This window comes from Tursiops truncatus, chromosome 7, assembly GCF_011762595.2.
Source record: "Tursiops truncatus isolate mTurTru1 chromosome 7, mTurTru1.mat.Y, whole genome shotgun sequence".
Taxonomy (NCBI): Eukaryota; Metazoa; Chordata; class Mammalia; order Artiodactyla; family Delphinidae; genus Tursiops; species Tursiops truncatus.
The window spans coordinates 99,094,064-99,108,252 of record NC_047040.1 but is presented as its reverse complement, the minus strand read 5'-3'; the positions used below and the strand labels follow the sequence as shown (position 1 = coordinate 99,108,252).

The following is a 14,189-nucleotide window of genomic DNA, read 5'->3' as shown; positions in this document are numbered from 1 at the left end:
AAGGAGATGTAACAACTGACACTGCAGAAAAAAAAGGATCATAGAGATTACTACAGGCAACTATATGCCAACAAAATGGACAACCTGGAAGAAATGGACAAATTCTTAGAAAAGCACAACCTTCAATGAATGAACCAGGAAGAAATAGAAAATATAAACAAACCAATCACAAGCATTGAAACTGAAAGTGTGATTTAAAATCTTACAACAAACAACAGCCCAGGACCAGATGGCTTCACAGAAGAATTCTATCAAACATTTAGAGAAGAGGTAACACCTGTCCTTCTCAAACACTTCCAAAATACAGCAGAGGAAGGAACACTCCCAAACTCATTCTACGAGGCCACCATCACCCTGATACCAAAACCAGACAAAGATGTCACAGAAAAAGAAAATACAGGCTAATATCTCTGATGAACACAGATGCAAAAATCCTCAACAAAATACTAGCAAACAGAATCCAACAGCACATTAAAAGGATCATATACCATGTTCAAATGGGGTTTATCCCAGGAATGCAAGGATTCTTCAATATATGCAAATCAATCAATGTGATACACCATATTAACAAACTGAAGTATAAAAACCATATGATAATCTCAATAGATGCAGAGAAAGCTTTCAACAAAATTCAACATCCATTTATAATAAAAACTCCCCAGAAAGTAGGCATAGAGGGAACTTACCTCAACATAATAAAGGCCATACATGACAAACTCACAGCCAACATCACTCTCAATGGTGAAAAAGTGAAACCATTTCCTCTAAGATCAGGAACAAGACAAGGTTTCCCACTCTCACTGCTATTATTCAACATAGTTTTGGAACCACAGCAATCAGAGAAGAAAAAGAAATAAAAGGAATCCAAATTGGAAAAGAAGAAGTAAAGCTGTCACTGTTTGCAAATGACATGATACTATACATAGAAAATCCTAAAGATGCTACCAGAAAACTACTAGAACTAATCAATGAATTTGGTAGAGTAGCAGGATGCAAAATTAATGCACAGAAATCTCTGGCATTCCTATACACTAATGACGAAAAATCTGAAAGAGAAATTAAGGAAACACTCCTATTTACCACTGCAACAAAAAGAATTAAATACCTAGGAATAAACCTACCTAAGGAGACAAAAGACCTATATGCAGAAAACTATAAGACACTGATGAAAGAAATTAAAGATGATACAAACAGATGGAGAGATATACCATGTTCTTGGATTGGAAGAATCAACATTGTGAAAATGACTCTACTACCCAAAGCAATCACAGAGTCAATGCAATCCCTATCAAACTACCACTGGCATTTTTCACAGAACTAGAACAAAAAAGTTCACAATTTATATGGAAACAGAAAAGACCCCAAATAGCCAAAGCAATCTTGAGAAAGAGAAACGGAGCTGTTTCTCAATCAGGCTCCTGGACTTCAGACTATACTAAAAAGCTACAGTAAACAAGACAGTATGGTACTGGCAAAAAACAGATCAAGGGAGCAGGATAGAAAGCCCAGATATAAACCCATGCACATATGGTCACCTTATCTTTGATAAAGGAGGCAAGAGTATACAATGGAGGAAAGACAGCCTCTTCAATAAGTGGTGCTGGGAAAACTGGACAGCTACATGTAAATGAATGAAATTAGAAAAAAAAAAAAAAGAATGTAATTAGAACACTTCCTAACACCATACACAAAAAAAACTCAAAATGGATTAAAGACCTAAATGTAAGGCCAAACACTATAAAACTCTTAGAGGAAAACATAGGCAGAACCCTCTATGACATAAATCACAGCAAGATCCTTTTGGACCCACCTCCTAGAGAAATGAAAATAAAAACAAAAATAAACAAATGGGACCTAATGAAACTTAAAAGCTTTTGCACAGCAAAGGAAACCATACAGAAGACGAAAAGACAACCCTCAGAATGGGAGAAACTATTTGCAAACAAAACAACCGATAAAGGATTAATCTCCAAAATATACAAGCAACACAAGCAGCTCAATATCAAGAAAACAAACAACCCAATCCACAAATGGGCAGAAGACCTAAATGGACATTTCTCCAAAGAAGATATACAGATTGCCAACAAACACATGAAAGGATGCTCAACATCACTAATCGTTAGAGAAATGCAAACCTAAACTACAATGAGTTATCACCTCACACTGGTCAGAATGGCCATCATCAAAAAATCTACAAACAATAAATCCTGGGGAGGGTGTGGAGAAAAGGGAACCCTCTTGCACTGTTGGTGGGAATGTAAATTGATACAGCCACTATGGGGAACAGTATGGAGGTTCCTTAAAAAACTAAAAATAGAACTACCATACGACCCAGCAATCCCACTACTGGGCATACACCCTGAGAAAACCATAATTCAACAAGACTCATGTACCACATTGTTCATTGCAGCTCTATTTACAACAGCCAGGACATGGAAGCAACCTAAGTATCCATCGAGAGATGGATGGATAAAGAAGATGTGGCACATGTATACAGTGGAATATTACTCAGCCATAAAAAGAAATGAAATTGAGTTATTTATCTTAAAGTGGGTGGACCTAGAGTCTGTCATACAGAGTGAAGTAAGTCTGAAAGAGAAAAACAAATACTGTATGCTAACATATATATATGGAATCTAAAAAAAATTTTTTTAAAATGATTCTGATGAACCTAGGGGCAGGACAGGAATAAAGACACAGACGTTGAGAATGGACTTGAGGACACGAAGAGGGGGAAAGGTAAGCTGGGACGAAGTGAGAGAGTAACACTGACATATATACACTACCGAATGTAAACTAGATAGCTAGTGGGAAGCAGCTGCATAGCACAGGGAGATCAGCTTGGTGCTTTGCTACCACCTAGAGGGGTGGGATAAGGAGGCTGGGAGGGAGACACAAGAGGGAGGGTATATGGGGATGATATACGTATGCCTATAGCTGATTCACTTTGTTATACAGCAGAAACTAACACAACATTGTAAAGCAATTATACTCCAATAAAGATGTTAAATAAATAATAAATCTGGTGTCTAAGACAATAGTTAAGAGAGAATTCTTTGCCTCAAAGTCATATTTGCAGGGACATATCAAGGCAAAGTGATGAATTCAAGTCAGACTGATACAAAGGTCAATTTAATCACTCTATCTGCTGTCAATTTAATCACTCTATCTGCTGTACACTGTCCACAAACTAGGTACCTAAAGTCATCCCAATTCTGCTGGCCTTAGACGTATTATCTAGAAAACTACTCTACTTTCTTTAAATTTATGTGTTATGAGAAATAAATAAGATGATTGTTCACTCCCTTTGGAAAATATCTGTAAATTGGTATTTCTTCAAAGAAAGGCACACATCCTTAAATGTTAACTTTCAGTTTTTGTTTTGTTTATTTTTCAGGATAGGATTGCACAAATTTCTCAGGTTCTCTCTATTTCCTTGGTTCTAAATTTCGGCTCAAATGAACCACGTGAGCCGAACTTCATGGATCAAATCCTCATCTGACATTAAAGATTTAACTAATCATCAGCATCACAGTGGCAATCTCAACCTCTGTAAATTATTTTCCAAAATGGAATCTGAATCTACTGTAAACGTCTTACTATTAGAGATACATCTCTAAGGGAAAATACAGACATTTATATAGTGGAAGTGGACAATCCTTATTAAATTATTGTTTAACTGAGATCAAGCAGAGTTCTGGTATCTTATACCTGAGTGCTTGACTTCTTTTATACTCTGATAAAACTGTGACGATCAACCCAAATGCTCACCTACAGAAGGCACTAAAGGAATAAAAAATTGCCTAAAAGCAAGAGCTAGAGCTAACGATGAAGACACAATTTCAGTGCCTTACAATGTTGTCTTTAGTCAACCATGAGAGTAAATTTACCTGAAGACTTTGTTTTGACACTGACTGATTACAGACGTTAATCAAAGGGCAACAGGCCAGTGCTGCTGAAGTACTGGTGGAATATACGCAGTCCATAGGTGGTTATTTCAACATGGCAATCAAACTTAAGAGCTTGATGAATATCCTCTACCAAATACATTCTAACTCATAAAATACGCTTCTCTATTTTCCAAACAAGTCAAAATGGGTAACTGTATTCTGTGTGAAATGTTTCCTAACCATGTTCACTGTCATTCTGCATATTAAATATAAATATGAGACTGCGGAGTAAATGCATAGCTACCTAAAACTGGTTTCCAGAGCTTTAAGCATGAATGTACACCCATATATTTGTAGAGTATAATTTTTTTTTTTGCAGTACTCGGGCCTCTCACTGTTATGGCCTCTCCTGTTGCGGAGCACAGGCTCCGGATGCGCAGGCTCAGTGGCCATGGCTCACAGGCCCAGCCGCTCCGTGGCATGTGGGATATTCCCGGACCGGGGCACGAACCCGTGTCCCCTGCATAGGCAGGCGTACTCTCAACCACTGCGCCACCAGGGAAGCCCTGTAGAGTATAATTATTGATCTTATTGTTACCTGTTCTGAAAATAAATGTGGATACACTTTTTTCTTTAAATGACTTAAATACAAATAACAACAACAACAAATATGTGGGCTGGATCAATACATCCGAATAAGTGTCCTTTTATCTGAAAAGAAAATTTTCTTTCAGAAATAGTTACTTATTAAAGAAATACTTGAATTGTTAACCTACTCTTCAAAAATAATTAGGACTTCTTTTCACAAGGCACGGAAGTTGCTGACAACCTTGGAAATTAAGACACCTGTGTCAAATTACTTCTGTAATAAAATTTGCAATCAAACCAAAATTACAATGAACATGTGTTTCTCTGGTTATAGGCTTACATTCCTTAGCACTTACCTGCAAAATGTGATGCTATTTTGAGCAAAACAGTTCCTAAATCATTTCTTAGACTAGATAACTCCTTGTATGCTTTCTCCGTCACCCACCCTCCTCCAAAAAATTAAATATATTTTCAAGGTAGAAGGGGCTTAGTGAGAGAGCTCACCAGATTTAGTCTGTTGCTATATTTGTTACTAAGCAAGCCACCATTATTGCTGTTGTTGTTTTATTAGGTCACAGATATCAGAGCTGTAATGAACTTCAAGAAATCACTTCAGTTTCTGGCAAACCAAAGATGCCCTTTTCTTCAACAAAACACTTGGGGTCAAAGGAGGTAAGTGATTTATCCGAGGTCGTATACTGTAAATCCCCTACATACAAACGAGTTTCGTCCCAAGAGCGCATTCATAAGTCCAATTTGTTCGTAAGTCCAACAAAGTTAGCCCAGGTACCCAACTAAACAAATCGGCTATGTAGTACTATAATGTAATAGGTTTATAATACTTTTCACACTAATAATACATAAAAAACAAACACAAAAAATAAAGAAAACATTTTTAATCTTACAGTACAGTACCTTGAAAAGTACAGTAGTACAGTACAACAGCTGGCATCCAGGGGCTGGCATCGCGTGAACAGGCAAGAAGAGTTACTGACAGGAGGAGGGAGAGGAGGTGGGAGATGGTAGAGCTGAAGGGTCATCAGCAGTAGGAGACAGAGGGCAAGCTGCACATGGCAATGTACGCCCGACACGTGAACTAACTTACGTGATTAGACATGTGAATGCATGCATATTCGAATCTTTGAAAGTTTGCAACTTGAAGGTCCGTATGTAGGGGACTTACTGTAGCTATAAAGGTGTTGAATTTCTGACCCCAACACTTACTGGAAGGATTGTTCTAGAGTCAGCTCTTTATCCTAAAAGGTCAAGTATCTTGCTGAGTAATTTCAGAATCAGAAGTTTCCCTTCCTGTCATGGATTCCCCTTCCTGGCTGAAAGTTTCCATCCGTCTGACTGGCTTTACCTAGAAAGCTGGGCCTTGGAGACATACTTGTGAACAAAGGAAAGATTAGAGGGGGTTGTTGCATGTTATTCCCTCAGCTGGAGGGACCCGCAAGGGTTTTCCCTTGCGGGTCTATTCTAGCACTGCTGAGGGTAAGAAGAGGAAGGCTCCGTGTAATCAGAGCACCAGAGTCTGACCACAGACAGGCACACATGTGCTAAATCAAAAGGCCACACTAATGGTCTCGATGCACATGCTAGCCCTCAGAACCAGAGGTTAAACAAACTCAGTTCTATTTTTTTTTTTTTCCTGTCTAACGAGGGAGGCAAGACTAGATAACTTCTAAGAGTACTTCTAGGCTTAGGACTCAGGCCACAAACTGTAAGTCTTCTGAGCTTATATTTTACTCTGCTGTTTGGTTTGAGCCCACCATGGAGGCCCCACCAGGCTGGTATTTGCTCGTTCATAACTCAAGCAAATTCCTAAACCAGCATCATTACCTATGTCCACTTCATCAATTTATATCATCTTCCAACCCCTGGTGACGCTGAGTTTACAAACAGAGAGTGTAGAACACAAGTTGTTTGTTTTCTGTAACAATACTTTTTCCACTCCAGCACACTGACTTTTATTTTTCATTTCATAACATCCCTGCCAAAAATAACAGTGAAATCTAAAGACATATGAACATGTGGTATGTAAAACAAGCACTAAATTATAAATCTAAATAATAATTGCACTTCCATTTGTGTGTGATTACTTTCATATGAAATTAACTCTTTGGGTTGGGATATGTGGTTGTTGTGTGCTTGTGTAGCTGGGGAAGAAGGAGATTGGAAGTGATAGATATAAAGCAGGAGATAGTGAGGCCAACTATGATAGTACCTAGAAAGTTGTACTCCATAATTATCTATTGATGTATGAATAAATGAATGAACAGACCACTGAAAGACTGATGCCAGATTAAATATTTAGTATTTTTCCATCTGCCATAATTTAAAATTGAAATCACAGAAGATCTATATTCCTGAAAGACTTTATACTTTTTCTTAGAAATCTCCCTCATGCAACAGTGTTTGGCATTGTGTCTGGTGGTCAATAAGTACTTAATAATAAAAATAATAAGAGGAATGCCAGCAGCAGTTCTACAGACTGTACTAAACACCTCAATTTTATTATCTCATTTATCCTTCACAGTAACACTGAGACAGGCTGGGACCTGGGACACTTTGCTGCAGCGCTTGCACCTGGACAGACGTCTTCCTGAGCAAGAAAATACAAAGAAACTATAAAGGACTAAAAATAACTGCGTGCATTCCCAGTTGGGGCAAATTATGGACAACAAGATACAAAAATACCAAAAAAATCCCAACTGTCACTTCTGAAGAGCCAGGAGCAAAAGGAGGGTACTGTGCATGCCTCCTGCACACAACACCACCAAAGGGGTAGGCAAACCACCTAAGGCCCCCCCTCCAGCCTGACCCCTGGACACACCCCTACCCTCACCCCACATAAGGATCCAGCTCGCCCCCCCTCAGGGAGCGAGCAAGGAAACCTGTTGTTTGTTCTTGCTCCCCCCTGATACAGCAGGGGCCCCAATAAAGCCTTGCCTGAATTTCTTGTCTGGCCTCTTATCAATTTCTATTGATTAAAGAGGCCAAGAACCCGGGTCGGTAACAACACTGTAAAGTTGGCACTATGAGTTGCGTCCATAATACAGATGAGTGAAGACAAGGTGAAATTATTAGCCAGCTTCACAAAACTAGTTCCGTGAGAGCCATAACTCAAACCAAGGTGTATCTTGCTTAAACCCTTCTTTTAATAAATGAATAAGTGCATGACAAAATGAATGCAACTATCCTGTGTTTTTATTACTGGGGCAACTTGGTAAGGGTTGGGTAGAGGTGGTTTAATTTACAAAGTGACCAAGATCTTTGTTATACCAAACTCCCAAAGACACCAAGGTATCACTATGGCCTCAGAGAGTTAACAAGAAAACCTGAGAAACTGAATCACTGGGACAAGGATACTAGAACCAGATGGAAGAAAGTTCAAGAGAAACACATAGGTATTCTATGATACTAATTTCTTCCATCTGGCTGATACTCATCAATAGAAGCAGTGAAGCCATGTCATTCATTTTTTTAAGAATTATGCCAAAATTCCTACGTTTAAGTGAAACACTATGCTGAACATAAGCTCATCTTCCTTTAACAAAGATTCTTGGCAATCGGCAGCAACTCACAGCCATCACATTGCTCAATTACACTGTACTGCAGATGTGCAAATGACGCTGTTAAGAGACAGTTCCTGAGAGAATGATGGATAAGCCACCTCTTATAAGAGAAATTTTTTCTTTCTTTTTTTTTTTTTTTAAAGTCTCCTCTTCGGTTTCCTCTCTCCTGACTCCCTTAATTTCTTTCTCAATCTCTTCATATGTGAAATAACAACTACAAACTATATTTTTGGGAATCTATACATTTCAAAGCCAACGTTTTTACCAAGATGGTATATGTCACAAAGTACCATATTGGAACACCTGATACTGCGATTTGTATAATTAGCCACCATAATTAATTGACTGAATGACTCTGTGAAAGAGAGCTTTTGTTAATCAAATGTTGTACATGAGGAAATAAATTCAGCATGTTTAAGGGGCTTGTAAATAACAAAACTGGGGCAGGAACTGAAGTTATAAATTTATAGCCTTTAACAACGGGCATATGAGTTGATCTGGGGACTAGCTCAATCCTATCACAGAAACGACCATTTTTTTCACCGCCATATATGGTGATCAGTTTTTGAGCAAGCTAGTTGGGTGGGTTGTACTAGCATGACAAACTTTTTTGTTCCTGGAAGGCAGTTTGGGAGTTTAAAATGTGAGCAGCCTTTCTCTGCCTTCTGTGTTATCACCTACCAAAGAGTAGTAAAACTTCTGAGTACTGAAATAAACCCCAGAGAACAAGTAAACCTACTGATAAGTTATATAGTAGTTTTCAACTATTTAACATAAAGGACACAATTTAAAGAGTAGTGCAAGAGCAAACTGGAGAGGGTCTTTAGACAGAGAGAAACTGGGAATGTATAAACTACAGAGAAAGACGAGAGAAAGTGGAAGTGTCTTATTTAGAGGCTTAGCTCATTTTCTTTTGATCTAATCCTCTTTGTCTGTCAAATCCTCCCTTACCACTGTCATTATAGTTGGGCTGTCTCCTATATATGGAAACTTCCAGACTCCACTCCCTCACCTCCACCCACAATAAAAGTCAAATGTGTTCCGCATTTATTAAATTGACAAACATAACAAGTCTCTAAACAGCACTGGAGACCAAAGATTTCCTTGGCATTCTCAATATATATATTTTACATTTCAGCTTCCCCCAAATATCTTGCATGGTATTTAAACCACAAAATGACTGTGCCATTTGCGAAATGTCTGGTTATTCATTTTTTTATTCCAACCAATGCTAATGTGTTCTAAGATACCACATGTGACTACCCTATTAAGGCATTTGAATGTGAAATTATCATCCACAATACCATCATAAGAGAGTAATAAAGACAGATTACCTGGGGTTAAGAGGATGACTGACATAGTGATGAGTGAGCATACAACTAAAATCACCAGCAGGGCAATAGCAATTCCCTTCCAGTTTCTCTGTGGAGGGTTGTTACTTCCCAGTTCCTACCGAGATAGAAAAAAAAAGAAGTTTCATAATTATACATGCTCCAAGAGAAATGTACTCATAAAGGAATGATTCAGTGCATGGAAGAATCACATTGAAAGCTGATTAGAATCCTCTTCCTCTTTGGTAGCTCATTTAATTATTCAAAGGTGCATATATTATAAATGGCTATCTTTTGGGGGGCAATCTTATTTCTCCAACAGATAAAGCAGCAAAGGTTTATGCCTGTTGTCTAAAATGTGGATGGCATTAAAATACATTGAATATAAACACTAGGATGATAGCCAAAATACTCTGCAAAATAATTATGTAAATAAAGTGTGCCCATTTACATTTTTTCTTGCTACAATGGAACCTACAATAAAGATTTAAATATTAATATTCCTGAAGCACTATAGACTACTTTTCTAACTGGTAAGGGGAAAAGAGACTAGTGATGGGAAAATTATTCAAAATGCCCCCTCACTGCAGAGCAGTGCACATTTGTCAACTCAAAAGGTCCTTATTTTAAACAGTTCCCCTACCACTCATAAATATCAACAGGATGTAGTAACTAAATTAAATGAGCGCTTCTATATCAATGGTTTACGACATCCTCTCCCTGGGCAGCATGCATGATATTGGCAAGGAGGTATGTCTGATGGGGTAGGATAAACTTGAGCATTTCTTACAATACATATAGTAAAGCTTTTCATTTTTCAAATGATCTGTGTTCTATTCTACTGACTAGAAATATATGAGCATCATTCACCAAAGTAAAGCACAGACCACACTAGTTTGAAATAAATGCCAGATTTTCTTTATAATAAAGTTTATAAAACACTAAGCTTCTTGTTTCTTTCTTCCTGTCCCAATCCCCAGCCTCTTTTCCTCCAGTCCTAATAGAGCCTTCTTTATTCAGAAATAGTCAAATGATTTGGGGACAAATGAAACAAAATGTAAAGGTTTCCAGTTCACTGTATTTGCACAAATCACCCAAGAAGCCACAGGCTTCCTTTAAACAAAGATAAGTAAAATAGCAAACGTCTGATAAGCTATAAATGGCTTATTGTGACTCACAGTTTAAAGCACTGAAGCCAATTTTCATATAGGGATAGTGGCATTCAGTTCTGCGATAAACTCTTTGGACTTAAAGAACTAGGTCCTAAATAAATGCAAGAAGAAACCATGCATACGAGGTATTTTGTTACTGTTTGTTTTTCCCCTTCTCAGATCAGTAGCTTTAGGTTTTACACTCTGATGAACCAAATTCGGCAGAAATCAATTCCAATCTTTTTTCTAAAATGGCTCACTCCATACCTCATGTTCATGCTTATTAATGCTTATCGTCCAATACCTCTATCCCTTCTGAATTTTGGTTAGAATTTCCATTCATAAACTTAGTCCACATAAATCGAAACAGTAGATTAGCAAATCATCAATGTTTCAGTAACAACATCAAGAAAAGCAATAGTTGTCTTAAGACCATAAACCCTTTTCTGGAATGCAACGTGACTGCAGGTTCCCTGGGCAATTTCTTTGTCAGAATCTGTGTGGTGTGATGACCAGTTATGCTCCATATTAAGGCTCTATTTAAGACTACTCAGAAGCCAGAACGATAGATTAGAGAGGCAATGCTACACGTAGATGCCTATGCTGGGCAAAAAGTTGTGAGACACTCATCTCAAGAACTAAGAGATAATGAAAGAAGGGCAACAAACAATAGGAAGTGAGTATCTGGACCAAGAATCATAAACACTTTCATATTTATTAACTCAAAGGGAGGGAAGAAAAAGGAAAAAGAATAATTGTAAGCAATTATAACTGACTTCTCAGTCCAGTAAAGGAATCAAGGGGAAATGATAATTTTAAATCTACTGACTCTGATCTTGATTCACTGTCACTGGAACGCAAGGCAAATTATTAGACAAATGTGTTCAGAGTGTGTTTTTCAGTTTTTGAATATGTAACTATGCAATGCCTACCAAGCACTGTCTAAAAGCAATAATAGATACCTTATTATGTGTCTCGTATTGTACTGAGTACTTTATATTCACAATCTCACAAAATCCTCATGAGAATTAGGTGAGATTACTATTATTTTGACAAATCTGCAGATGAGAAACATGGGATTTACAGAGATAAATAACAAACCACTTACTGCTAATAAGTGGGATATCTCAAGGTCCAATCCATAAAAGTCTAGCTTCAGAAACCACACTCACACACTATAATATGCTATTCTAAAAGGAGATATTTCTCGAATCAATCAATAAGCCAAAGAATCAAGGAATGATTTGAACCCCTACATAATAATAGTTGCACTTTAATACCTTTTATCTGAGAAAATTCACAATTTTATAAAAGCTCTTCTGAAGTCTGTAATGCTTTCAAATAAACTCATATTTTCCCAGGAATGGCAGACTAGAAAAAATATACCATTTTTAAAAATGGTAAAACATGTTTGAGTACAAAATACTTTTCTGTTCATAAAGTGATGCACATAAGAATGTCTGGCTCCTCTAAAAATGACCCATCAATATCAAAAGCATCTACAAGTCCCTGTTTTAGGAACTGCAGACTTAATGAACTCTTACTATAATTCCCTCCTTTCCAACCATCTTAAATTCCATTACCATTATAATATTTCTAAAGCACGGTTTCACTTACATCACTTTATTCACAAAGTCCTTTAATGTCTCTACATTATCTAACGAATTAAGTGCAAATGTGTGAGTCTAGAATAACAATGGTCTATAGCCAAGCTCCAGTCTTTTCATCCAACTTGATCTTTTTTTTTTTGAGGAAGAACCCTATACTGCTCTGATTACCATTTCCAACATATGCCTCAGATGCTTCAAACTTCACCCAACCATTCCACTCCCAGTTTTTTTCTCCAATTCCTTTCATATGCATCCAAGTACAGACATTGTCAATCATTCAACATCTTGCTCAAATGTCTCTTCTCTTGAAAGCTTCCCCCAATTATGCAAGCCAGATATAATTTTCCTTCTGAAAAAAAAAAATGCCTAAAATGCATTGTACCAATAGGTTTGAGACCAACTCTGCTACTTAACAGCTATGAGATTGCAAACAACATGCCTCTACAATTTCCTAAGCCTCAGGCTTCTTTTTTAGCTGAACAACTGGAATAATAACAATAATTATTTTTAAATGTAACAAGGGTTAAAACAAATTATTCAAACAAAGCTCTCACTTAAATATACAATAAGACAGTTCACACTAAGTGAACTGCTTGGAATGTGCTTCCTCAGTACACTTGCACATGTCACTCTTTCTCTCTCATCGTTTCAGGTCTCAGTCTCAAATGTTCCTTCCTTTGAGAAGCCTTGCCTGGCCACCCTCTACAAAATAACATTCTATATCCACTCCTATTTCTTCAATTAGCTTTATTTTTCTTCATATCATTATCATTTTTGAGTATATTATGTCATAGTAAATCATATATCTACAATAATATAAATTAAGTTGTTTAAATGTTCATTTTATCAGTCTCAGCTCTCCAGAATAGAAGCTTTGTGATGTCAGTAACCTAGGTCATCTTGTTCTCTGCTATATCTCTAGCATTTTGAACAGTCTTTGGCACATACTAGGTATACTATACATAATAAACAAATGAATAAATGAATGATAGCAGTTCTGATGATAATGATGACGATGGTGGTGATGGTAATGCTTAAAGCCATGTATAAACAGCCATCATATCCCTGTCAAAGTTATCTCCTTAAGGTAAGGAGCACATCTTAGATAACTTTATATTCCTTAGACCACTGAACAAATTCTAGTCCTCTTAATAGGTGCTTAGAAAACAGTTGCCCAGTTAATTAAGTGGTATAAATGGTACCTGAAATGGTATAGAGCTACAGTGTCATTAGTTAAATACACATCAATAGTAATTTTAAAAGAAGGAACTACTTGCTATAGATAAATTTGATTGCAATTATTTTTAGCTTCATTTATCTGATGCTTGGATCCCAAAATACAGTTGCCATTCTTCAGTTTATCTTCTTCTTCGACAACCTCAGTAATTTCTATTGTTGCTGGAAGTGGGTCTAATTGGCTCTGCTTTGCAATGACTTCCTCCTAGCCAACACCTGAAAACATACACGCCAGGCCCACAGGACAGGTTTGTGCTGGGCAGCAGCCTGACCTTGCAATGTCATCGTCTGAATGCTTTGGAGGCAGCACAGAGTCAATGTTGGGATATTAAATCCCCTGGAAAGGTTTGAAGGTATAAGAACAAATGTTTAAGAATCCATATATACAGTTGTTTTTAAAGTCAGTCCTCCAGTGGAGAGATGCATAGGTTAAAACACTTGTGTCCAACTGCAGCTGAAGTTCAGTGTTGTGATTGTCTAGAGATGTTTTGGTGCTGCAGGCCAAACTAAGCTCAATCTGTAACCTAGTTATTTATGTTGTGTTCACTGCCAATCAAATTACTCATCACCCTTTAGAGAACAGTTTAGTTTATAAGACGGATGTTCTCGGCACACATAGTTTATCTAAATCCAAATGCATTTTTAATTTGTTCAAATACAAAGGAAAAAAATTCTAGAAATCATAAGCAGAAAACATCCAAGATTTATATATCACTTCCTTGGGCAAAATAAGGAAAAAAGCCGAACCAACAAATTCAATTTTCTTAAAAATAAGAAAAAGAATATAAATGTATATAATAAATAT

General features: G+C 37.2%; 1 protein-coding gene across 1 annotated transcript in view; it reads right to left on the bottom strand.

The window, feature by feature from the left end:
- The window catches only part of DPP10 (dipeptidyl peptidase like 10), a 648,823-nt gene that overhangs the window by 497,614 nt on the left and 137,020 nt on the right, over nucleotides 1–14,189 (bottom strand). Inside the window, exon 2 of the mRNA XM_033860253.2 lies at nucleotides 9,391–9,505. Within this exon, the coding sequence (XP_033716144.1) occupies nucleotides 9,391–9,505 (115 nt within the window). The remainder of the gene's footprint in view (nucleotides 1–9,390; nucleotides 9,506–14,189) is intronic.